General features: G+C 38.3%; 1 protein-coding gene across 1 annotated transcript; it reads right to left on the bottom strand.

The window, feature by feature from the left end:
* Window positions 1-985: 985 nt before the first annotated feature.
* On the bottom strand, window positions 986-13,633 carry GCM1 (GCM transcription factor 1). Its single transcript, XM_007441561.2, has 5 exons — window positions 13,535-13,633; window positions 11,667-11,919; window positions 5,973-6,085; window positions 4,425-4,544; window positions 986-1,726 (listed from the first exon to the last, which is right to left on the bottom strand). Exons 1-5 carry the CDS (start codon window positions 13,631-13,633, stop codon window positions 986-988), a joined length of 1,326 nt encoding a protein of 441 aa, XP_007441623.1.
* Window positions 13,634-26,426: the final 12,793 nt, after the last annotated feature.

Below are 26,426 nucleotides of genomic sequence, written 5' to 3' on the forward strand. Positions count from 1 at the left end.
TGTTATGCCATGGTAAGCAGCGTCCAACCCAATGTGTGTCAGGATAACATCTGCAGCCATTTGTTATTTGGGGCCCCAAGGATAAAAGTGTGGCAGTTCAAGGACTGTAGCCTCCTCCAGGATGTAAAATGTTGAAAGCCTACCAATATATCTTTCTGACAAATATACAGGCTGATTTGACCATGTTTGCCTCTGCCAACATTTTAGTCTCCACTTTCCAAGCAAAGGAACAATCTCCTATTGCGTACAAAGAATGATCAACTTCCAAATGAGCATTTTTTAAAAATAATTTGGCCTGTATCAGGACAGTTTTAATGTGTGATATTCAGAGGTTATTATGGCAATTTCATAGACAATCTATAAATTATAGTGTAAAAATATCCTTTTAAGTCATAATGCCATGTTTTATCTCTCATTTGCCTTTTTTGTTTTTTAAATGGCAATGAACACCAGCATTTGGAATTCCAGAATATGAAAATACCATTTTGAAATTAGGTTATGTCTTGCCTCTGAAAGCAAAAAGGTGTAAACATGGCATGTTAGTGAATAATATACCAAGGACACTCTACTTGCAAATGATCATTCTGTATAAAATTAGTTCTATATTTTTATTAAAAATTATTTGTCATTCTGAGAAAAATCAGAGAAAAAAATAGCTTTAAAAAGCGGTGGATACACAAATAGGTGAAGCACCTGGGCTCACAGCATGCAGAGGAGTGGGTCAAATCAGTGGTACTCCCAGTGCATATTTCACAATTTACCTACTAGTGCAGGCAGAATAAAGCCAATTTATTTGCCATGAAATACTTGACACAAATTGCTTCACAAATTACAAAACACAACCAAACCAGAAATGCAACAACAAAATGCAAAAGAAGACCCATATTTGGATGTAACTTAACCTATACCCATAAGCAAGTAGCAATACAACGTTCGCAATAGTTGAGAATCTATCTCACTACTTGGGGGGCACGATAAAATAGCTTCACCGTACAGGAAAGAAGTTAAAAAACTTCTCATAATTGCAGTGGTCAAGATTTGTATACTTTCTGTCTTCCTCGGAAGACCACTCATTCCCTTTTACAGGCAAGGAATTCTGGTAATAGTGATGGGCTGGGTCTCCAATAAGGCAAGGATCTTCTGGAGACAGCTGGCAAAAGGAGGAAGGGACATGGCCGCTGTGACAGAACAGGGGTGCTTTGATTTCATACTTATCTTCCCCAAGTATATTTCCAGTAGATCTAAATGAGGAGTAACCAACCTTCACTGAAGATTCCCACCTACTAGGAACATGTTGGGGACTCAAATCAATTGTATTAAAGGAAGACAGTGTCTCGCAGGGTAGACCCGCAAGAAATGTAGAACAGCCACTGCCATATTTCATTGATGGAAGATGTCTTCCTAGGTCAAGGTTTCTATTCCAACTTTCTGGTTCCCCGTATTCAGAACAGTCAGATGCTAACAATTCCACTGGGTCTCCACAATCATATTCACTGCTTCCAACTGGCTTGTACTTGTATTTGCTGTAGCCCATGTCTTGAGTGTGCTCAGTTAGATAGGGTGACATTGCGGAATTGAAGCCTTTGGCAAAAGTCAAGCAATTATTTAGCTCTTGAGACGGATTCTCTCTGAAATATCCACTGAAGTTACTGTGCGATATCTGGTCTTCATGTTTGGGAACAATTAACAGTAAAGTATCATCACTTTGCATCTCTCCTGTCAGGGACTTAAGAAAAATCCATCATAATATAATTCAGCTATATTAAAGATCAATTAATTCTGAAAGCAAAACTATAGTTGAATTCTAAAAGTTGGGTGTTTGCTCAAATTATTATGTGAAGTCATCCTGCTCCTAGACTTTTCTGTCTTTTTAATGATCTAAATTACTGTGAGAGTTAATTCTCACATAGTCAGTGAAAACTCAGATAAAAGCAAATCTGTCAGTTGTGAAAACAAAGGCCAGATGGAACCAAGCCAACCTGCCGCAAAGAGGGAGTCATGTTCTCCGTTAGGAAGGGCAAGATAAAAAACTAAATGTGGAAGATTGAACCTTCTCTTATTTAAATAAGAGCAGTTTGTGAATAACTTCAGTTGCTGACATGGTTTTGGTACAGGCTTTCAACTTTCTGCAATAAAGTATTTTTCTTGGTTCTTGGATTTCCTTGTGAGCTTATCTAAGTGATTTCAGTCCAGCCTTCAGCTGAAGCAGGATAGTTACAAAAGAGTTGTTAGAATAGGCAGCATATATATGGGTGTAAATCAGTCAGTCAGTCAGTCAGTCAGTCAGTCAGTCAGTCAGTCAATGCTGTGGTAAGAGCAGAAGCCATGGGTGGCAAAGTTCCCATCAGGCTATAGATCAGTAGCATAACTCTCCTCCTCGATGTCCTAATTCATCCTGAAAATAGTGCATACAGCCTTGTATCTATAGGAATGTTGGTCACTCTAACCCTGCAAATAGTGCACTGTTAACCCTATTATTTACTAAAGATCTTTGTTTGGGTTAGAGCAATGGTTTTTCTTTAAAAATCTCATTTACTCATTTTACAATTTTGCAGTTTTAGAAAATGTGTATATCGTCTTAATTATCTCTCACTGTTGTGTACATTTTTTAATTAGTTCTTTTGGTAGGAACAAGACACACAGATCACTCTCCCGGAGACTTCCCTTGGGAAGCCACTTTATGAGTAGCATGTACTGCACAGCCCTTCCTTTCCAAAGCTGAAAAGCAATGTAACACTCCAAGGAAAATGTTGAAAAAATATCTAAGTAGTGCCAGTTCTATTTTTATCCCCCAATTCTATCCACCTCTCTCCTGAGCCATTGGGATGCTGTGTTTTTCTTCCCTTTTTTCCTTGTCTGAAGTCAGTGCCCTCACCTGGTGTCTGATCACATAACTGGCACCCATCCTCTGGCTTTTCCTTCACTCCAGGTCAGTTGCAACATGACTCAAAAAAGCCTTTGTAAGTCAGAAATTACCAACCACTTCCATGAAGTCTTTGGCCCAATCCACTAGTTCTCTTGTGTATTGCTGTGCTTTTGAACTTTTCTACTCTAGAGTAAGCACACAGTGATTCAGTCAGGATCAAAATTACTCAATCCTTTTCATTAACCATCTTGTTTTAGAACATTCATTATCCCCCGCCCCCACCCCAGATTCATTTTTAAATAATCTCTGTTAGTACCAAGGAGTTTAAAAAAAAAAAGAAGCTGTATGGGGAAGGGAATGAATTTGGCAAACCAAGGTCCCTGGATGAAAAGGATGAAAGATTATCCCACTCACCTCTGCCGGATGATGATCTTGATCCCAACTGGGCCACTATATGCTTAAGTTACTGTACAAATAAACTCGGGAAGAGAGTCAATACTGCATTACAGCAAGGATGTGTTGTTATGAGCTGCCTTGAGTTATTTATATAAATGGAAATAGTTCAAGAGACAGATAGAAATCACTCCACTTTCCAGAAACCAAAAGTCAATACAAAGATATTTGGTCTTACACAATCTTTGAATATATGTTGTGTTAAGGAAAAAAATGGGGGAAATAGTGGGAAAATATGTTAGAATGTCATGCACATCCTCTTGAGCTAAAGTTCTGTGAATGAAGCTGGGCAATTTCACCATAAAAGTCTAAGGAAGTTTTGCTGTTAACTCACTTCTCCTGCTTCCTCCATTTTCTCCCTACATCTAACTCAGCCTTAAGGCAGGCTTCTGTCCTTTTCAGTGCTGGATAGCCACATCTGCTGCATTTTTTTCAACCAAGCAATAAGATCTTTCTGGGTAGGACTAATGAGAAAATGTAAAATCTTCTCCCCTAAAAAAAAAGACCAGGAAACAGAAGCCAGGAAAAGGTTGGTAAATGAAAGTGTGGCTTCATTTCTAAGGGAGCTCATCGCTAACTCAATAATAACTTATTATAATGGGGAAAGTCTCCTTTGATTTGAGCTTGACTCCTAGTGATTCCATATAAATGTCCTTTTGGGTTTCTTGGAAATAATATGGAAGTGGTTGGTCATTGCCTCCTTCCAGAATGGCTTTTTGACTTCCCAGTTGATAGTTCTGGTATTTCCTGGTGGTGTCCAATGTAAATACTAAGTGTGACTTTGGTTATTTTATTTACTGATTGATTGATTGATTGATTGATTGATCAGCCAGAGTTGACTAAGTGCTGCCTCTTAGCTTGACTCATCTTTGAGTTATTACAATATAAAGAAATGGTTGCCACTTCTTGTCATTTGATTGCCACTGAGTGAACCATCCCAATTCAGGGACACAACTCCAGGGAGGGCAAATTGTGCTCAGGCTATACTAAACTGAACCTTCAACGAATACCCCATACATGTTGAGTCCTTGCAGTATTCTCAGCTTCAGGAGCTTCATCTGTGATAATAGTAGGCATTTGAGTATTGGATTAAATGAAAGATTACCTCCATCTCTCTGTTCCTCTTCAGTCTTGGAGAAGTTGAAATATATGCTTTTTGTATTGACCTCCTTGCTTCTGCTTCCAGTTTTGTTTCTGGTCTTGGGTGATCATGAGCTCCCTTTGACTTAACAAATAAATGAAGAGAGGCATAGTAACATAAAGAAAAAAAACATTTTACAATGTACTGTAATCCATACTGGTGAAAGGGATATAAATTCCAAAATGGCCTAGGTGCACTAAACTAAATGATCCATAAGCTGTTTGTCAATCCACTCCAGTTCTTCATTTTATTTACTTAACTGAAAGGATATTTTCCTGATGTAGATCAGCTTCACCATATGTGGGGAGAAAGAAATCTTCTACCAGCCTCTTCGTTTACATGGGTTAAAAAAAACTATTAAAAATACATGGAGTTTTCAAAATTACACAGAAAGTGTGAGTTATTTTTACATAAACGATTAGACTTCCCCCTTTCTATTCTTGGTGGACTTAATCTAGACCAGGTTACTGTTTGTTTGTAATTAATTAATAAAATCAGAAATTAGATAGGACAATACACTTGGGTACAATTTAGTTCAACAGTAGATCTAAGATGCATTTCTTTCAAGAATATATACAATTTTAGATGCAGGGATCATGTTGGAAATAAGTCTCCCATCCTATCATATGCCTAAGCATCTAATCAGGTTTAAAATATGAGCAGTCTATCCAGTTTAGCACCTTCTACCTTCTAGAACTACAGCTCCTAGAAATCCCAATTATTATGCTCCACTGAACTGACTTGGAATTCTGGACCTTGCAGTCTCAAAGTTGGGAAAATTGTTATGGAAGAAATCTGGTTTCATGAACTCACTGAAAATCAATAGAGAAAGCTCAGTAAAGGATGCAAAGTGGTATGTAGTGTTTTATGTAGTTGAATTTTAATGTAAGTTTCTGATATTTCATTGCAGGGGAAAATGAGCAAATCTTTGTTTTCCTTGATGATTTATAGATGGAAGTGTGGACCCAAAGAATTTGTAGTGCCTACCATTTAACCCAAATGGAATTTATCTTTAATAATTAAGGACATGATTGAGCTGTAATAATTTAATTGGGGCACACAATGGTCATGCCTATCCAGATCAAGGAACAAAGGTAGAAGTTTAGAAGCTTTCCTGGATTTAACTGAAGGCCTAGCCTTGTGTAATTTATTTCAACAACCTTTTGGCAGTTGCTGGTATGACCCACCTTGTATAAGACTGGCCTCAAATTAGAAAGGCTTCCTGGACCCCCCACATGAGAACATAAGGCCAAATATCCCCTGCTTTAAGAACATTTTGATGGACAAAAACCTGATGAGTCCACACATCTGGTGTCCCACTGTGGCCAACCAGATAGATTTTGGAAGCTTCTGAGCAGAACCCAAAGGCCATAGTCTTCTTCCATTGTTGTTCCTATTAGGGTTTTTTGGGTCCCCTTTCAATATCATGCATTGCTCATCATCAAAATATAATCAGTCTATGAGAACTACCTTGCTCTTGATAAATTAAATACTTCTTTTGTTTTTACTAACCTGAAAAAATATGAACCGTCCTTCATGTCTCCAGAAGTTTGTTACAGGATATCCACCATGGCCTCGACATGGAATAAGTTTCAAAGGTCCATTACAATTAGGACATGGTTTCCCTGTAGTAAATGTACCACTAAATATTGGCATTCAAAACATAGATTAATCCTGTCTTCAGGCCATATAATAGTAATCATCATGATGATAATCTAGGAATCATAATTTAATACTGACTTCCCAAACCTGGATCCTCTCCAGATGTGTGGACTACATCCCAGAACTTTCAGCAGTGACCATACCCAGCAGTGAGGGAATCTGGTAGTTGAAACTTACATATCTGGAGGGTATCCTGGTTGGAGAAGGTTTTTATAAGAAGAAAATTGAATATAATTAGAAATGGTCATTATCCATTGCAAAAGATCAACGTTTTCTGATTGGAAGCATATTTATCTGGTAGTATGTGTCATTCATTTCAATAACATTCTTTTTCCAGGATATTTGACTTGTACATACTTAGAGTGCTTTCATGTGTACAGAGGCCTTTCTGATTTTCATATAGCATAGGATACCTTTCAGAACATCTTCTAAATTTCAGGAGCAGTTTTTCATGTATACAAGGGATTGGATTAAAAGAAGTCCACAGGTGGCCCTTGGATTTTAACAACATGTAAAAGCAACCCCACTGAAACAAATGGAATTACTTCCATTAATGTCCATTGTTCTGTTCACTAAATATTATTTTCAAGTTCAAAATGGTATTAGAACAGCAGAAACTAACAGTTTGTAGAAGGTGAACTTGGTTATAAACAGAATTGCAGGAGCACATACTAAACCCAAAGTTGTTGACTTTTGTTTGTTTAGAAATCCTAACTATTTTTCCTTGAAATAAAGGATGTTCTAGCCATACAAACTATAGATTTTGTTTTCCAAAAGTCAACCCCTGTGCCCATTTAACAGGGAATGTCCTACTGAACTCAGGAGGACTTTTCTTTTGAGAAAACTTGCATAGGATGGGATTGTGTGTTTATCTATAAAACTGTAACTTTTGCTATTCAATTATTAGAGGTATGCATTCTTTAATAATCATAATAGGTATACATTCATTAAGTAAAGGACCTATCCATGATTTCATAACATAATCCTAATTGCGTTACACAGAAAGAAACCTCTTTGAAATAAATGGGCATACAATTGCAGCCTCAAGTTAACTTAATATTACCGTTCAGATTTTTTCCCAAGTAAATATATTTAATAAAGCATCTATTTACCGCGTTCCAAAATTGCCTCAGGTTGTTTTGTAAAAGAACTTAGTAGCTGAAAACTATACTTACTTTATCTGACTTTCTCTACCGTTGCAATATTTTTACAACACTATTAACGATAAACATCAGCTTGTAAAGGTATGCTCTACATTACTTAACGTTTTTAAAATAGTTTTCAAATATAGCAAAGCATATACCACATCTATAAAGAAAAGTGGGGAGAGAGAAGGAGATTAGTTAATTAGATGCCATCGAGTCAGACTCAAATCCTGGAGACTAGAGGAACAAAGGCAGGCCCAGCAACAATCTGTAGCACCTCCAAAAAGATTCTAGTAGTTTTTTCTATCCCATCCATCCACTTCTTCTGTTAACTTTCCTGCCTTCTACATCCTTCAACCTTGTCAAGCATGGGCTGTCATCCATTAACATCAGATACCCAAAATATGTGATTTTCTGTTTGCTGATCATTGTCTCAAGGAAGCAGTTAGTCAGTTTTAGCTTGTCCAGGACCAATTGGTTCTTCTTCCACTACTCTTAATAACCATCTTCGAATCCATAGTTCAAAGGTCTCTGTCTTCTTTCTGTCACTGTTTTCTCATGTCCAGCTTTCATAGCCATGTTACCTCGGGAAAGACCATTGCCATAGCTATTCTCATCTTTGTTGTCATAGAAATATCATTCATGATCTTGTCTCAGGTGTTATCTGCACTGCCTAGTGGTCCTCTCACCAGAAGGGACCAGCAACCATTTTTGGAGGGCAGGAATGGATTGTACTGCTCTGTATGCATCCCCCTCCCATCACAAATGTGACCTCTGGGCACATTTTCTTGCTACAATTTTAAAGTGTTCTTTCCCCCTTTATGTCGCCTTGAACACTGCTGTCCATTTTGACTGATGACTACCATAGTGTCTAATGTCTTCTAGCACTGCTTTTATCATGTGTGTTATAATATCATAAGGAATATAACATTTGCCTTGTAAATTGAAAGTAGCAGCAGATTTTTTTTTTCTTAATTACTCTTTTTCTTTCTGTGTAGGTGAAGCCCTTCTACCTTAACTGACTGAAAAACTATGAAATAGTGCATCACTGAACTTATTTTTAAAAAGTCAAGGGAAAAGTGTGTATTAGTCTGTGTATACATATGTATTCATGGATATGTGCGCGCACACACACATAATATGCATACCCATATAAAAGTATATTTATCTAGGAATACACACAGTACCCACATGCAGAAGGAAAGTGATTGGCCACTGCTTTTCTGGAAGAGAAAGGTGGGAGGGCACAGCAGCAAGGCAACTATCCAATGGGAAGTCATGGTAACTTGCTGTCCAGACTGAATGCATTGCAAGATATTGCCAAAGTCCCTCCATCAGATAGAATTTCACTAAACTGGCTTACAGTTAAGCTGCTGTCAGTGCAGGACAGGAGTGGAGTGTGGATATGCCCTAAATGTGTCATTGCCTTCCTTCCTGGAATTAATTCCCTTTTAACTTCTTCTGCACACATCTGTGTTAGCTATCTGATTTCATGTCCCTCTTCTTTTTCTGAAATCTGCCTGTTCGTGTGGCATTTTTCTCCCCTTGCATGATTGTATGTGAGCCACTCAGATACATAATACATAAGATGGGCAACCATATAAGTCTTTTAAATAAATTATATTTAAAATTGATATATAATTTTATATATGAATGTATATAACTGTATGAATGCATATATTCTACAGCTCCACTTGTGAAGGCTTTCAGTATAATCTTTCCAACTCCCTGGAACCTCATTTTCTTTGATTAGTTCTTTACTGTGATTATTCTTGAGTATCCCTACCTTAGCTGTCAACTTTTCTGTGATTTTTTTTTTTTTTTTGGTCATCTTAAAAATAGCTCTCATTATCTTTTCTCTGTTATTTCCTTCTATTTGTTGATTTTCTTGATTGAGATATCTTTTCTTGACCTTTTTTGTTTGACATTGAGAGTCTGCATTCAGCCATGGTACATCTGTTTTGTTGCCCAAGGCTTTCATCCTCCATCTTTCTTTGTCTGTTATGATAACTTCTTTTGACAACCACTTTGCTCTTTTCGTCCTTGAAATATTTTTCTGCATTGTTTTTCATAATGTTTTTTTTCTTTCCCACAGCTCTTCAATTTCTCTTTCACATAAGCTAAGAATGGTGAATGTGTTCACCTGGATCTTATATTCTGCCTGGAGGTCCTTCAGTTCAGATGTTGCTGACACCATCTATTCTATTTAAATTTCTAAGTTTCACCAGTATATTTTATAGCAATTATTCATGTTCTGTTCCATTGCTTCATGTGGATTCTTATATTTAAAACAGGTATATGGAATATAGATATATGAAATATGGAATATGGATGGCAGCTCCTATTATTTCCAAAAATGCTTTTAGAACCTACATGAATCCCACAGACATCCTTAAAAATAAAAATGGGAGATTGCGACTGCACAACAGAGCTTTGTTTGAAAGTGTATCCATTTGGTCTAAAAATGAAAGGGAGGGAGGGAGGGAGGGAGGGAGGGAGGGAGAAATCTTGCCAGTGTACCTTTTGGTTAGGGTATACAGTGCATGAAATCACTCTGTGAATGTGCAAGCCTCTCTCATGACAGCTGTTCTGTGGAAACAGCCTCAACGCACTCTTAAATTTCAAATGAGTAACTTATCCAAAAGAGTTGCCTACCCTTGGGCCAAATGTTTAAATAGAAGGATGTTTTCAGTCCATTGGATAATAGGACTCGGAGAGTTGATATCTCATGGAATTATCAGCACAATGGTTTGGAAATCTTTCTCATTCCTACTCTTTCATGAGATGGACCAAAACAAATATCAAAAGAATAACAATAGCCCCCAAAAAGTGCTTTGAAGAAAATAATGACTCATGAATTCTCTTACCCCTTTCCATATTAGTAGAATGTGTTCATAGGGGAAGAATGTGTTAATAAAGGAAAAGTCTTTCACCATTAACCCGTCTTTCTATGTCTTCAAATGGGCATGTCTCCAATATGTGTCAGGAAACTTTATGAAATTCCTTGTTATGGTTCTTACCAGCTTCTCACCACCAAAGGCCCTTAAGGATTTTTCTTGAAGTAATTGGGCAAATGTGTAATTGTTTAAATTATGGGATCGCATTTCTTAATTTTCTCTTGTGCATTTAGAAGATCTTCTTAATGAGGCTACTTCAGAACTTCACAAAATACAGAAATGGGCATTTTACAGAAGAAACAGAAAGAGGACCACTGACCTCTTCTGATTTCTAAAGCTAATCTGCAGACAGAGAAAAAACAGGGTTTCTCCTGCTCTTCTAATTTTTATTTATGTTTAATTTTATTTATTAACTATTTTGGTAATCTGCTCCAATCTGTAGCCTCTGGGAGGCAAACAACAGAGCAATAATAATAAGATTTTTCTAAGAACCCCCCCCAACTAAACCTATATTAAAGAAGAAAATTATCCAAAAATGTATGCCCCAAAACTATCAGCTGATTGAAAAGTCAAAAGAGAATTTTTTAAACTGCCTTAGGAACACTAGGAGGAAGGAGGCTGCATGAACTTCTGAGGTTAAAGGCTTCCACCACAGGGGTCCACAAAAGACCTGCCCTCTTGTCCGTGTCCCCCTAACTTCCCCTGAAGGGGAAGTCAAAGCTCCTCTCAGGATATCTTCACTAGACTTTGGTCCCCAAATTCCCCAGTCAGCAACCACTGTGGAAAGTGCTTCATTCCCACCTTCCAAAACCTTTGTTATCTCTTGATGTGGCAGGCTGTACTTACATTTTGGTACTTCTGTTTCCACTGCTGAAATCAGTTGAATTTGAGCCACAGAACATTGCCAAGCTGAAACAGCTGATTAAACAAAATCTGTGGCTACTGAGATTGATTGAGCTGTGTGAGAACATTATCAGGTGACTTTACTAGATATGAAGCATGAGACTCCCATCAGCTCTTAGTATCTCACAAGAGATTTCCTTGCTGCTTGTCTAAGTGCAGCACTGGGTCAACCAGAGCCTTGAAATGATACCACTTAGGAAAAATCAAACGATACCCCCTAACTTGCTAAACCCAACCCAAATACCAGTAAAGAGAAATAACAAAAGCAGTGAAATTTGGGCATTTAGCAGTTGGGAATTAAAATTGGTAAAGACCCCACAGCATGGTGATCTACTGCTATTCAGTGCATCATCTTGAACTGAAGACTTTGTGTTAATTTATTTCAGTGGAATCTCCACTGGACTTCTGAGTGAGCTTAACATCAAATTGCAGAAATTTAAAAAAAGGGTGGGAGAGTTGGATTCACTCTTGTGACTGAAGTTAGTTGGATTGCAAGTAGAAAGGATCTTATAATGGGTGCTCCTTGAGTATATTTTCTATGTAACACAAGCCAAATCAAGGAGTACAAGTGAACAACCTTGTCCCTTTGATATACTTACTTTGCTGCTTCTGCCTGGCCTTGTCACATATGGCTGGTCTCAGATACAACTTCCCTCCATCAGAGGCTGAACAATCATGATCACAGACCACAACACCAAGGCAGGATTTTTTTAATATGCGCGAGTTGTGATTGTTGGTGTTCCTCATTGCCCAGCTACTCAGGTGCCTCTGAGCATTTTTATCATCTGCGCTATAGATGTATTTTACGTAGGAATCTGGCCATTCCTGAAACCAATCTGTCTGTTTCACATCCTGTTAGGAACCCAAAGAATGTTACACTTGAGATGGAGAAAAAACAAGTAATATAGCTACTTCCCTCATCCTGCAGATTTCAGAGTTTGTGATGCCAACTGAGATGATTTTGAGAAGTTTAGGTTACAAACGCAGGAAGAGGACTTGCTGGAAGACACACATAAGCACAGAAAAAGGTTGGAAGAGAAAATATTTAGCTATTAACTTGCCATCCACAGCCCTTTAACCTTTAGTAATATATAATAGGATTGGATGCTCAGAACAGGCCCACTGAAATCAGTGGAAATTTAGTTAGGCACGATGAGATAAAATCTCCTCAGTTTTAGTGGCTCCATTTCAAGGATGATTAATTAAGATTCAAGCCACAATATTGGTGTTGTTTTAATGTCATGAGATGGAGGTACAAGAACAAAAGCTGGTTTTAAGCTGTCTTATTTTTGTTTTTCTATGTTATTGACTTCTGTATTTAATACATACATTATTACTTGCTGACCTCAAGCCCATTAAATATTAAGATGTCTAAGAATGAGAGAGCTATGTTAATTATATTCTCCAATAGGAATATGTTAATTGCATTCCATCTTCAAGATTTACCAAATATATCTGATTGTCTTCTTGCAAGATATGGTTTTAATCTATGTATGTATAGAGGAAAATGCCAGTTCGTGTGGCATTTTTCCTCAGAAATAATACCCATTAATTTGTGGCTATTTGTTTGGTTTTAATAATAGTTAAAGTGTAAAAGAACTGATACTATCGTATGCATTTCAGTGGGCCTTACCCAGTGCAGGAAAGTGCCCAGTGGAATGTGGTCAAAGAATAGAAAAAATAGGTTGCAATAATACAGCAACAATTGATGGAATGAGAATACAAGCTACCAAGCCCATTTTGACCAATTAGTATGGTATCACCATATTAAATTGAATTCTCAGTGTGAATTCTGTACACCTCTCAGTAAAACTAGTGTCAAAACTCCCAGTGAACCTCGGAAGTTTCTAATGGAAATTTGAATTATGTATTATGCTATGTTATGAACAATAATGTTGACAATGGATTGGATGTAGACTCAGTAAACCAATGCAGCTTAAAATAAAATAGTACAATCCTATACATATCTACACAGAAATTAATTCCATTTAGTTCATGAATCAGTCCTCCTACTGGGTCACACATAGGACTAAATCATGGTTTCCTTAGCCTTGTTTAATGTGAGTCCAGCCACAATGCTAGTCTCAGGGCAGAGACCCATGTTCCCCAATAAAGTCAAGTCTGCTTTGAATCAAGCTAATGATTTCCTGGAGATGTCCATGCAATTTTCTTGACCACGGAATGGAAGTGGTTTGCCGTTGCCTTCTCTGAAGATGTTTTCAACTTTTAACCTATAGCCCTGGCAGTCTCCCATCCAAATATCAAGCAGGTCCAATACTACTTAACGTCCAAGCACAGGCAAGATCAGCCTGGTGCTGCCACCTGCTGATGCATGTAGCATTGTATGGAATAATACTAATAAATAGTAATAATGATGACTAAAGATAAAACATGGTTTCTGCAAAAGTTAATATGGAAAAAATAATTTCTGTTTGTATAAAATAAGTGTTCTGTTATAGCCACCTACCTTGGGAAGTTTGATGTCATTAATATCCCAGCTGACTACTTCCTCATTTTTAGAAGACAAGTCTGGTTCCTTGCTAACATCCTCAGCAGCTCTCAGCATGTTAGGATTTGTCCCCTGGACTTAACAAGAACAGTCTCCACTGTCAGCTTTTGAAGTGGTATGGCAGTCCCAGTTAGCAAGCAGTTTAGAACCAGGAAGCAATTTCCTGAAGCTAAATCATAGGTTGCTCATTAAAGATAAAATCAGTATTCTTTTGCTAGAAAAACCCGTTCCATTAAAAGTTTTGCAAGCAGCAAAGACAATGGAAACTATAGCTTCCAGACAAGAGTGTGGTCTTTGGGAGATGGCATGAGCAGAGATCTATAACAGAAGTCCTTTTCATTGTTCTAGAATTTAAGGAATCAGAACTCTCACTTATGTTGTAGTAGTTAAATTTCCTAAAGTAATGTGCCTTAAGACACAGTTGTTCTGTTTGTTACAAAAAGTGTTGTAAGAGTTATGGCAGCTCTTGTTTCCTCCCTTGGATCCCATACGTATCTTAGCTAATGGTTAAACTTGTAAGATTGAGGGGGGGACTTGTATTCAAGATTTCCCACCATTTCTATTTTTAGTTAAAGGTAGTGATGGGTGTTCCTTAATTGATCTGGGGTTGTGGCAATGAGAGATGGAATCTGCTGCTCCCTTCCTTCATCTATGGAAAGTGTGTGTGTGTGTGTGTGTGTGTGTGTGTGATTTACAGGTTTAAAAGAAAAAAAGCTATGATGTCTTCATTTGTCATTTGGAATGTAAAAGACCTTAGAGCAAACATATTTACAAATGTAAGCAATTTTCAAATGCAAAAAATGTACTGGATAATTCAAAACGCACAATTTTATTTACATTAAATTAAAGTAGATATTAGTTATTTGCAAAATGTTGCAAGAAAGAGTTGCAATACCCCATATTAACACATCAAAAGTGATGAATTTTAAAGAAGTGTGTTTCTTCTGATCTTAAGATGAAATTAATTCAACATTTTTTTCATGTTTACAGGACATGTCAGAGAATGTTTTTAAAAGGCTGGTTCTCAAAATTATTATATTAGAAGTGAAAGAAGGAGTACTTATACATATAGTATAGATTTGCCCCACTATTATTTTGTTTTAATTTGTCTTCATAAATGTGTTAATATGATTTTGGGACAAGTAGTAAGGTTTAAAAATGTGGATGTAATTTTGTATTATGTCTCCAAACATTTGTAATATGAACATTGAAGGATCTACCAAGTATTAAAAAAATAAAACAAAAAATAAAGCCATATTTTACAGTGGAAAGACATGGAATGATGAAACATGTTCTCTCTGCTCATGAACGGACTCTCTATCAATAAAATGGAAAGACCAAACAGTATTCTGGTGATCAGGGTTTAATATATTTTTAAAAACTGAGCGGATGGTTAACATATGTATTATAGTTCATTTTGCTTTTGTCATATGTCTTTCATTTCCTCTTTTTTTTCTAATATATTAAAGCAATACTAATAATTTAAAAATTACTTGCGGTAGAACCTATGATCTTTTTAGCTGCATCAGGACTCCTTACATCAAAGGAGAAGGAGGAATACATGTTGTGCAAGACATGTGGCCAGATGTGTAACTCAAGCAGAGGACTTCTTAGGTGAATTTAGAAATTGCATATGATACTTAGAAATGATTTACCTTTTCTGATTATTACTTCTATGTTAATATTCATTGCTTAAGTGAAGTGACAATAGGGGAATCATCATGAATTAACTGAAAAATAAGTAGCCCCTGCATAGCCCACTTGAAAGCCCAAGAGGCCCTAAAGTTCTTTGTGAGCTATTACTGGTGATAAACAGAGTTTTGGAGTTCTTTTAACTGTGCTTTGCCTCAATTTATAGGGCAATAGATGGCAGCAAAGACATTGTTTTCTTCTCTCATTCTCAAAGCATTTCCATGTTACTAGATAGCATAGACAAGCTTTTGGGGGGGGGGGAGCCTGTTTCTGATTGTATTTTAAATCATGTTTTGCAGGGTTTGAGTGCTTTCCCAGCAATAATATTCATGTGGCAACTGATAGTCTTAAATTTAGCAAAGCTTCAATCAAACTGAATTCAATCAAATCCTATTGAAGCAAATTTGCAAATCAAAGTGGGGTTCAAATGGAACGGGCTTTGCACATTTGGTGGCTTTTCTGATGCTTTTGGGATTTCTATAGACAACATACAGGGTTGCAACTTCACTTCCGTATGTGAAGAATGTGGAGGGTTTGATTGAAAATGAGGGGTTCTCTAAGGGCTTATCCCCACATCTCTCTAACTGTAGCATAAATCTGTATTAGTATCATTATATGACATATCCTTGTGATGTTGCCTTCATCCCATCCCAGCACACTGTAAATTTAAGGTTAGCTTAAAGTAATATTTAGCTGTTTGTTTTTAAATGATTTTTGTTTTCTCGACACAATGTTTACCATGGTCATGATCTAGGACCTTCTTCATGTGACTGATGCCAATCAGGAGCTGGGATTTGTTTGGCTACTAATGGCCACTTTAGGGAACCATGGAAGTCCCTCCTGTTCTCTGGTCCCTGTGTGGTCATTTTATCTAGGGCTAAAGGAGAGACTAGACAACTGAATTGTATAGAGGGATCTGCCCACAAAATGTCTGATGGGCACTTTCTGAAATGCTTATCAGGTTTTAAGAAGTTTTTGTAAATATACAGGTTTAGTGTTATTTTGAAAAAGTGCTAGATTTGTCTTTAAAAACAAGGGTTTCTCATTTTTTGAAAGTTTTCTTAAGAGACCATTAGTTTGCACAGAAGGTTGATTTAAATTGGGAAAAATTGCTGAATTGTATCCATAATATGTTGCTGAATGCATTATAGGTTTTCTTCGGCTTCCTTTGGCAAGGGATGCATGTGGAGATCTGTTTTAATTATTTTGTTTTGGAGGGAGTGATAGCACCATTTTGCCTCCTCCAGAGGATACTTGGAGGTGCTGCCAGTCCTCTTGTAACCAGCACTGCTGTTCTTTTGCTGCGCTAGTCAAGAATGGGCCTTGGCCATGACTGATCACTATCACCTACTTCATCCAGTGCCGTTCCTCAGAGCCTGTGATCTGTTTTGGGACATGGCTTTAGCACTCTTTAAAAGAGTGCTAGGCCTGTGCTAGACCTGTATTTTCAAAAATATCCCCACTGACAGGCCAAAGGTGTGGAGCACCTCTGCATCTGTGACCTGTTGCTAGGGCTACTTGAAAGGTGGCTAAAGCCACTGATAGGACATAAGCAGCTGGCAGCTGCCTCGGCTGCTGCACAGTAAGCAGGAGGGCAAAAAACACCTCTGTAAGAGGTCACTAAAAGTTCAGTAATTGTACACCATCCCAGGTGGAGAGCTAGTCTTATAATTAGTTTTAGTAATGAGTGCACTGTAGGAACATGTGAAGAGAGAAGAAAGTGCGCAGACGCAGCTTGCGAGCCGGGTGCAAAAGGTTAACAATGCACATGAGCAAGAATCAGGCAGTAGATGATATAAGGCAACTGAAAGTGATAGGATGGCGTGCGCAGGTGTCTCTTTAGTAACTGTAAAGAGTGTAGGTAGGTATAGCGTAGAATGCAATGCAAACCTATCTATGGACTGAGAATTTCACACTCTGCATAGCTTATTGCTTTGTGGCTGAAAGTTTATGTACAATTTATGACTTTGTTTTTCACTTGTTGCAAGAATGTATAAAAAACTCTGTTAACGCGAAAGCTTTTGTGCCTGCTCTGGAAATTATTCCCGGGCCCCTTACTCTGCGCAGAATAAATACTTTATTATCTCCACCCTGGTGTGTTTATTGGGCAAAATTGCATGCCAGGCTAGAACCCCCCAGAGTTCCTGGGAACACCACCACCATTCCAGGCAGCCACCATATGCTAAGGAGAGTAACTGATGGCAGTTTTTCCCACTAACCAGTGATGTTCAATGGTGGGGTGGGGGTGGGGCATGGGAGCACGGTAGCCAAGAGCCCGCTTGGTGCAGTGGTGAAGGTGCTGGCCTAGAAACCAGGAGACTGTGAATTCTAGTCCTGCCTCAGGCATGAAAGCCAGCTGGGTGACTTTAGGCCAGTCGCTCTCTCTCAGCTCAACCCACCTCACAGGGTTGTTCTTGTGGGGAAAATAGGAGGAGGAAGGAATGTTATGCATGTTCACTGCCTTGAGTTATTTATAAAAAATAATAAAGGCAGGATAAAAATGTTTAAAAAGAGAGAGAGGGAGAATCCATCAATCACTTTCCCTCCCTTGTTCTACATTAAAACTAGTAACAGAACTGCTTACATAGTCCTCATTCCTGAGGCACAATAAAGCTTGACAGAGGAGCACCACTTATGCCAACTTTTCTGCCACTCAAGGTTAATGCAGCCATCTGGCTATGCCCTGAGATTGATATTGATAGCTTTATCTTGTGTCAATGGCATGTTACACTCCTTTGTTCGTCCTGCCAACACAACTGGTAGCTCAGCTCAGCTCAGCTCTCAGAACTCTGAATCAGGGCTTGTGATTCAGGCTCTGAACATGGGTTCAATATGCACGCTTAACATCTGCATTATGAGGCAGGTTTAAGTCCCTCAGTGACGAGGGAATGACTGCCAGGGTAACACAATCCTGACCCCAATATTTACTGCTTTTAAAAATGGGGGTGGGGTGGGGTTAGGGCTATGAATGCTACTTCCTCTTTGCCAACCTCTTTTTTTGTGACCCATCTATCTCTGGGACATTGCATCTCAAGGTGCCAGCCTGCTTCTCCTGCCTCTGCTAATTAGCTAACATAAGTGCTGTGAACAAGCCATTGCCCTGTCATAATTGAGTCCTGCCCCCTTAAGAGGACTCCTGTTGCCCAGCACTGTGCATTTTATATTTTTATTGGTGTGAGCTTCCCTGAGTGTTGGAATACACATAAAGGTGAGCATAAATTTAATAAATATACATAATATGTGAGCTCACAGCAATTGTTTCAAAAGATGTATAAAATACATGTTAAACGCCCCAAGTTTCTAAGCTCAAGAGAGGCCATAAATCCATCCACATTCCTAAACTTCACCCCCTTCCTTCCTGCTTTCCTTCCTACCTTCATATAGTTTATAGGCTGCCAGATTCCCAACAACTCTGGGTGGCTTACGATTAAAAGCATCAAACACAGAACACAAAAAAAGAACCATGAATGGCTCCAAGAACAACATATAACTAAAGAAAACTCATTCAGCAGGGCTCAAGCTTCACTCTGCCCAGAGCCTGGGAGAAGAGCCAGATCTTTAATGCTGTAGCTTCCTGAACATCATCAGGGTGGGAGACACCCAGATCTCTGTAGAGATATCATTCCAGAGGGCAGGCACTGGGCTAGAGAAGGCACGCTTCTGGGATCCCATAAACTGAGGGATCTGGAGCACACCCAATCTGCCTGACTGCAATGGATGGGCAGAAACAACGGGAGACAAGCAGACTCTCAAAGAACCAGGCCCTATGCCATGAAAGGCTTGATAGGTGAACTTAAATTGCAGCCCAAAGCCAACTGGCAACTAGTGCAGCTGGAACAGTGGGTCACATGGGCATAACAAGGCATGAACGCACTGCTGCATTCAGGGATCACCTGTAGGTTCCGTGATCTTCAAGGGCAGTCCTATGTAGAGGGCATTACAGTAATCCATTTGTGAGGAGAAGAGGGTGTGAGTGACTCTCTGAAGGACCTCCCAGTCCAGGAAAGGACACTAGCTGTGCAAAGGCCCTTTGGCCACAGCTGCCACATGTTCTTTGAGCAGGAGCTGTGAATCCAAGATGGCCCCAAGTTGTGCACTAGTCTCAGGGCAGAGCAGAGGTTCTGAGAGCCTTTAATGACTTGCAGATATGAGATTTGCACATCATGGTTAACAAACCACAGCAGCTAGGTTTACGTGCTGTAATTTGCAAACCATGCCTGCTGCGGGAACTCAACATCACAACTTAACGTGATATGTGAACATTGAATTAAATCATTTTTATCTCAGTAGGTGGTACATATTCAGCCATTGCAAAGCATTCAGTAAGCACACTTAAATTGCACTTGGCTTGGAGCAACATGTAAACGTGGAATATCTTAAGGGACTGCAGTACTTCAGAAGCAGTTCTACTGCTTCATTTTGTCTGGGATGGCCAATTCTTTCTTTCCTTACCAGGGAATATTTCTCAGAGGTCCTTGACTGTTTGGAAATTAAGAATGTTTCTTCTGAGGCATTCAAAGGCAGTCTTTGATAATAAGACCCAGCAGGCTACCAAATACCAGCTGATGGGGAACTTCAGGAGGAGGGCATTGCTGCCTTCATGTCCTGCTGGTGGATTTCCCAAAGCTGTTAGCTGGCCTCTGTGGGAAACTGGATGCTGAACCAGACAAGCCTTTGGTCTGATCCAGCGGGGTGCTTCTTATCTAGAGCCTTTCTTCAATATGCAATTGTTGTTGCAAGGTTTCTGAAGAACAGACAGATGGAGGCTAACATTTTGCTTCTCTTCTAGCTAAATAAAGAATTAACAAATAAAACAAGTGACACATCTCAGTGTATTTCTGAATCAAGAGAGGTCTAACATTGTGTTTTCCTCAGCCAAACGTCTTTTGTTTTCTTCTTCGATTCCTTTGTCTGAAAAAAAACAAAGAATAATTTTCTGATTCTGCCTTTATAAATGAGTTCTGCTATCTTCCAAAAGAATGAGGAAAAACTGATTTGGAGCTCCACTTAACAACCCTCCTGCCCACCCCCTTCAACATAACTCCTTGCTTCATTCTGAATGTACTAAAGATTCCATACAGGAGCACACTGCATAGATATTTACATGCAGAAACTTGTGAAAGTCAGAACAATGTATTTAAATAACAAGGGGGTGGGGGCAGAGAGAGAGAAATAAAAGAGAGTAGTTGGAGAATGAAACTTTTTCATGAGGAGCAAAACGGTTCTACAGTTAATTAAGAAATCTAGGAAAGTAGGCCATACGTTTGTCCATTTGTCTGCAGCAGACGGTTGCAAATTTTTTTATGTCACAGAACCTGTTGAAAAAGACCCTGGGCCCCCTGATGAAGAGTCAAAGCTCTAGTGATAGAAAATTGGCTGTGTTCAAGTGAACTTTTTCTTTTTTCTTTTACCCATAGACTCTGTAGTACTCTATCAAGTTCTCATGGAATCCAAGAGTTCTGTGGAATACAATTTGAAAAACCCTGATTTATGACATCTCAATGACCAAGTACATAGATTCCAGTGATATTACAAGGCAGATATCATGTGTTCAGGATAGTACATATCTTAAGCAGGATGCACATACATCAAATCCACTTGGAAAATATTATTTAAAATATTTTACTTTTCATTACAAAAGAAAGACTGCCTATTGCTTTCTGCTTTACAGTCACTATCCCAGTCCTATGCCTACTATTTCTAAAGGCTATTTTAATCCTTACACTGGTTACTTGGCACTGCACTGGTAAGGAGACAAAGCACTTTCTTTTCCCTTCCTTCTTCTGGCCTGGTTCCTTCTCTAGGGCACAGTTGGCCACTACTAGGCTTTCTGCTACCCTGTGACCTCCAGAGAACTTTCCCCACTTGGGAGCAGAGCAATATACCAGCTTTCCAATAAATAAATGTATTTAGGACTTCAGCAAAAGTTGGTGGGACAAATAAGGTAGAACAGCCCTCCCCAACTTGTGTGTTTTCCGTATACTGAGACCATGATGGTCTGGGAATCCCAACACATCTGGATGGTATGAAGTTGGGGAAGGCTGAAAGAGAGGATGTAATCTTCAAGCTTACAATATTAACATGAGTTCTAAACAATGATGCTAGTTGAGTATTTTTCTGGCTCTCCATTCTCATACTTTTCCTTTAGTGCTTTGAATTTGGCTTAGTGTGTTGGGTGAACACTGTCCTTGTGGTTTGTAGGGCAATGTGTGAACCTAGTCAATTGTAGCTTGTTCAGTATGCTATGTCTTAAAAAAAAAAACAGCTTAGAAATATGTAATCCAAGTTTATGGAATGTGTTCACTGGGCTTGCCAGTATCCCACTGGGCTTGCCAGTAAGAAATAGCTAGGAATCTTGGCATATCCATACCCCCAACAGTCTCTTCAGGAAAGCTAGCTGAAGACTAGAACTGAGGGTGTTGCTGGAGCAGACCACTCCCATGTTTTCTGGCCTTGTTCTTATAGTATGCAAAAATTGCATAAATGATTGATTAGATTCTGGTTCTGTTTCTTGATCTTGCAGTGAGAGTCACTTATTTTTATTTTATTTGATGAGTATTTGTAGAACCTGGGGTTTCTGACAGAGGCGACTGCAGCTTTATTGGTGCATGGTTTGATTGTTCCATGTTAGAGTACTGCAACAGTCTTCTTTTCATGCTTTTAATTTTTCAGTTTCACAATCTTTAGATTTGTAGTTACAATTAATTAATGTATTAAATTTATATTGCTGCCCAGATCACAAGAATGATTTTGGGCTACTTACAATTTGATGTAACATGAAAACAAGGAATATAGAATAACATAAAAATAAACCTTTGGAACATAAAAAATGCAGGATAATGAAATAACACAAATAATAACAGAAGCAACGAAGACCAACCAACATGTATATCTCATTCAAGGGTCTTACACTCTACATATGTTCATCCCATTGTCTGGCTCAGTGCTTGGGGAAGAGCCAGGTCTTTAAGGCTTTGCAGAAGGGCAAAAGAGTTAGGACCATCTGAACTTCAGGGGAATTATGTTCCATATGGCAGGTGCCACAACAGAGAAGGTGTGCCCCTTGGTTCCAGTAGGTGACACTGTTTCATGGAAGGAACTTGAACCATGTTCACTCTGCCAGATCTCATGAAATTAGACATGAGACAATTAGAGACCAGCAGTCCCTCAAGTAATACAGCCCTACGCCACAAAGGGCTTTATATATAACCAGCACCTTCAATTGCACCCAGAAGCTTACAGAGAGGCAGTGTAGCTTCTGAAGCAGTGGTATTACATAGATACATGGAGTTGCATCCACAACTACTTGCGCTGCTGTATTCTGATTTCAGCTTCCAGGTGGTTTTCAAAAGTTACCCCATGTAGAGGACATTTCAGTTTTCTACGCAGAAGATGTCTAGAGCATGAGTGACTGTGAGTAGGAACTCCTGATACAGGAATGAATACAACTGGCTCAAAAAATGGATTTGTATCTCCTGCTCTTCCAGGAGCAAGAGGACGCCCAAATTGCACCCTAGGTCTGTCCAGGACAGGGTAGTGCCACCCAAGACCAAATGCAGAAAGTTGTTAGGTCAGGAGCACACTACCAAATAGATCTAAAGAGTGTAAGCCACTTTGCAACCACTGTTGCTCTTTAATCTCCTTTTTCCCTTTTTCCCTTTTTTATATAATTTTTATTAAAGGTCTTTAAAAAGGAAGATAAAAACTAATACAAACTAATATAAAGTAAGAAAAAGAAAAGAAAAAGAAAGAAATCAAAGATAAAGCTAAAGCTAAAGTACAAAAAGGGAAAAATAGAAAAGAAAGAAAAAAGATACAAAGAAGTGGCTTCCAATCTCCTTTACAGCAGTTATAAGTACAATTATAAATTTACTCTTACTCTAAGGTTACAACATGACTCTCTTCTTTCTATAATCTATCCTGTCTAATCATCAAAACCATAAATCATAAGTTCATTTTTTTCTGTGTTATGCAAAAAGTCCATAAAGGGTTTCCAGTCAGCAATAAACGTAAATATTGTCTTTTCTCTGATCAAAGAAGTCAATTTAGCCATCTCAGCAAGTTCCATCATCTTCAGCAATCATTCCTCCATTGTAGGTAGTGCCGAATCTTTCCCTCTTTGTGCATACAATAATCTCACTGCAGTTATCATGTATAAAAACAAAGTCCCATGACTTTTTCCCAACTGTTTGTCCATCAATCCCAAAAGAAAAACCTCTGGTCTCAATTGTATATTGATCTTTAAAATCCTCTGAATCAGAGTGTATATTTGAATCCAGAATTTTCTATCTTTTTTACATGTCCACCAAACATGATAAAATGATCCTTCTTGTCCTTCAAGAACAACATAAATTTGAAGTGCCTTTATACATTCTAGATAATTTCTCTGGTGACATATACCAATGGTACTTAATTTTATAAAAATTCTCTTTAAGATCCATCTGTATATTATAACCAAAAATTTTAGTCCATTTCACCATACATTCTTTCACTTGTTCTTCTGTTTCAAATTTCAATAAAAATGTATAATTTTAGCAATTACCATATTTTTCTATCAATAAGATGCTCCCATGTACAAGACGACCCCCACTTTTCCAACCCAAATTTAAGAAATCAATATTTTAAAGATAGTGCAGAACACATTTTTATTTAGTAATTAGGTAACATTGACCTGATACACTCGGTGGGAGGAGGTCCAAACCGTCTCTCTGTAGCTCTATTTCCATGCTCTTTTGCATAACTGATTACATTCAATCACGAGTGAAACTGCCGATAGCTTGTCTCTGCAAACAGACTTCCTCCAATTGGTTTGTTCAGCATCAGCTGATGTCAGTTACATAAGGCTCGTGATTGGAGGAAGTCTGTTTGCAGAGACAAAGTATGGGCAGTTTCACTCATGATTGGAGGCTCGTGATTGGAGGAAGCCTGTTTGCAGAGACCAGCTATTTCACTCATGATTGGAGGCTAGCAATAGGAGGAAGCCTGTTTGCAGAGACAAAGTATGGGCAGTTTTGCAACTGCGCGGTTCTCTCCTCGGCTTACTTCCTTGAATAAGACGCCCTTCAATTTTTAGCGTAAGGATTTTAGAAAAAAGTATCGTCTTATAGTTGGAAAAATATGGTACATGTTCATCATTTGTACACAATTCTATTTCCATTAATAACTATATTCCTCTGCCACCAGTTCTTCCCTTGATTTTATTTTACATTCCCCTTGACAAAATTCTAGTATATCACAATAAGTTAACCATTTGTGTTTCCCAAACTTCAGATCATGTTCTTCTAACTCCAAGAGCCTTCTATTTCTCAGCAGCTCCCACTCTTTCATCCAGACCAAATGGCAAGGTACAATTTCAAATCAGGTAGACCCAATCCTTCTCTTTCCTTTGTATCTTGTAACACCTTGTATTTAATACATGGGTTTTTTCCCCCGCCACACAAATTTACATATATCCTTCTACCACTGTTTAAATGGTGCATCAGTTGTCAAAACAGGTATTGGCTGAAACAAAAATATCATTCTAGGCAAGAAATTCATTTTTATCACAGAAATTCTCCCCAGCAATGACAGTTGTAGTTTCTCCCATCTTAACATGTCTTTTTAAGCTTTATTCCAAGTCTTAACATAGTTATTTTGAAATAACATACAGTTCATATTTTCATAATGATACCCAGATATTTACCTTCTCAATCTTAAAACCCATTTTATTCATCAATTCTGTTTGATCTTCTATTTTCATATTTTTTGTTAACATCTTCATCTTCTGTTTACTAATCTTGAAACCTGCTAATGCCCAAATTCTTTTAACTTGCCCATTAATATTTCAATTCCCTTTAAAGGATTCCAGAACCAACACCAAGTAATATGCAAAAGCCCTTAACTTATAGGTTTCTTTTTTAAACCATTATTCCCACAATCCTCTCATCTTGTCTAATTTCTCTATTCAGTATTTCAAGAACCAAAATAAACAAGAGAGGAGACAGTGGACAGTGTTCCTTTTTGTCTCATAAGGCTTTGTTAGATCTCCATTAACAATTATTTGTGCTTTCTGTGAAATGTAAATTGATCTTACCCATTTTTCAAAGTTCTCTCTAAAATTCATATCTTCCAAAACTTTGAACAAGAAAGCCCAATTCAAATTGTCAAAGGCAATTGTCAAAGGCATCTAAGAAAATCAATGCGGCTTGTTTTTCATGATGTTGCTCCAAATATTCCAAAATGTCCAACACATTTCTAATATTGTCTTTTACTGTCTTTTAGGTAAAAACCCATATTGATCCTCATGGATAAATTCTTACAAAATTATTTCAGCCTATCAGCCAAAATCGTTGTAAACTACTTATAGTCATTATTCAATAATATTTCTGGTTTAACCTTTTTTATAGCTTCAGAAACTTCCCTTATTGTTATATGTCTGTTCATAATCTGTCTCTGTTCCTCTGTAATCCTTGGTAAATATTCTTTAGTACTGCAACAGTCTTCTGCCATGTCTTCCTGACTCCTTTCTTGGTTCCCTAAGCCTAGTCCAGAACAGTGAGATTTGGGCTGTTCTTGACCTTTCATACTAACCTCATTTCTTATGACACCAAAGAGTTTTTCACTGACTCCCAATTTGAGCAAGAGCCCAATTTAAGCTCTGGGACTTGGTTTAAGGCCAAGGGTATCCACAGGGGTTGTCAACAATATCAGAATGGCAGAGGTAACTGGGTGATTGAAGCCCTGCCGCTTTTTATCTGCATGCAACACACATTATGTGCATGTAGCACACAACACCCAGCTGAGCCCACCATTTTGACATCAGTGACTACCCCTGTAGGTGCCCCTGTTTAGAACTGTCTGGTCACAACTCCCTTGCTTTTTGTGTTCCTCAGACATAGTCTTCTTTCTGTCCCAAATCTGGGCTGCAATCTATGGATTCTGAGTTTTCCAGGATCTGCCCCATAACTCTGGAATCATCTCTTTTCTTCCTTCTGCTTCTGTAAAATCTGATGGCCTTTAAAAGGGATTTAAAGATGGCATTTGACTGGCGGATGAGCAAGAGGTCTGTTTATCCCACTTTATTCTCATTAAGGTTGGCAGTTTATAGCTTAATTGCTGTTTATGACTCTGATGTACTGTAGGCCATTGCTCTACATAGGTTTGGTTGTTATGCTTGGTT

This window comes from Python bivittatus, unplaced genomic scaffold, assembly GCF_059951505.1.
Source record: "Python bivittatus isolate LINGU-HERP-01145 unplaced genomic scaffold, Pbiv_v1 ctg000020_np1212, whole genome shotgun sequence".
Classification (NCBI taxonomy): Eukaryota; Metazoa; Chordata; class Lepidosauria; order Squamata; family Pythonidae; genus Python; species Python bivittatus.

What these genes read in the sequence shown, in the direction of transcription:
- GCM1 (XM_007441561.2), bottom strand. Translation starts at nt 13,633, where the DNA reads ATGCTGAGAGCTGCTGAGGATGTTAGCAAGGAACCAGACTTGTCTTCT. An exon ending in GGCCAGGCAGAAGCAGCAAA is followed by an intron (nt 6,086 to 11,666) that starts GTAAGTATATCA and finishes CATTTACTACAG; the next exon opens with GGAAACCATGTCCTAATTGT. An exon ending in GACGGTTCATATTTTTTCAG is followed by an intron (nt 4,545 to 5,972) that starts GTTAGTAAAAAC and finishes TTATTTGTTAAG; the next exon opens with TCAAAGGGAGCTCATGATCA.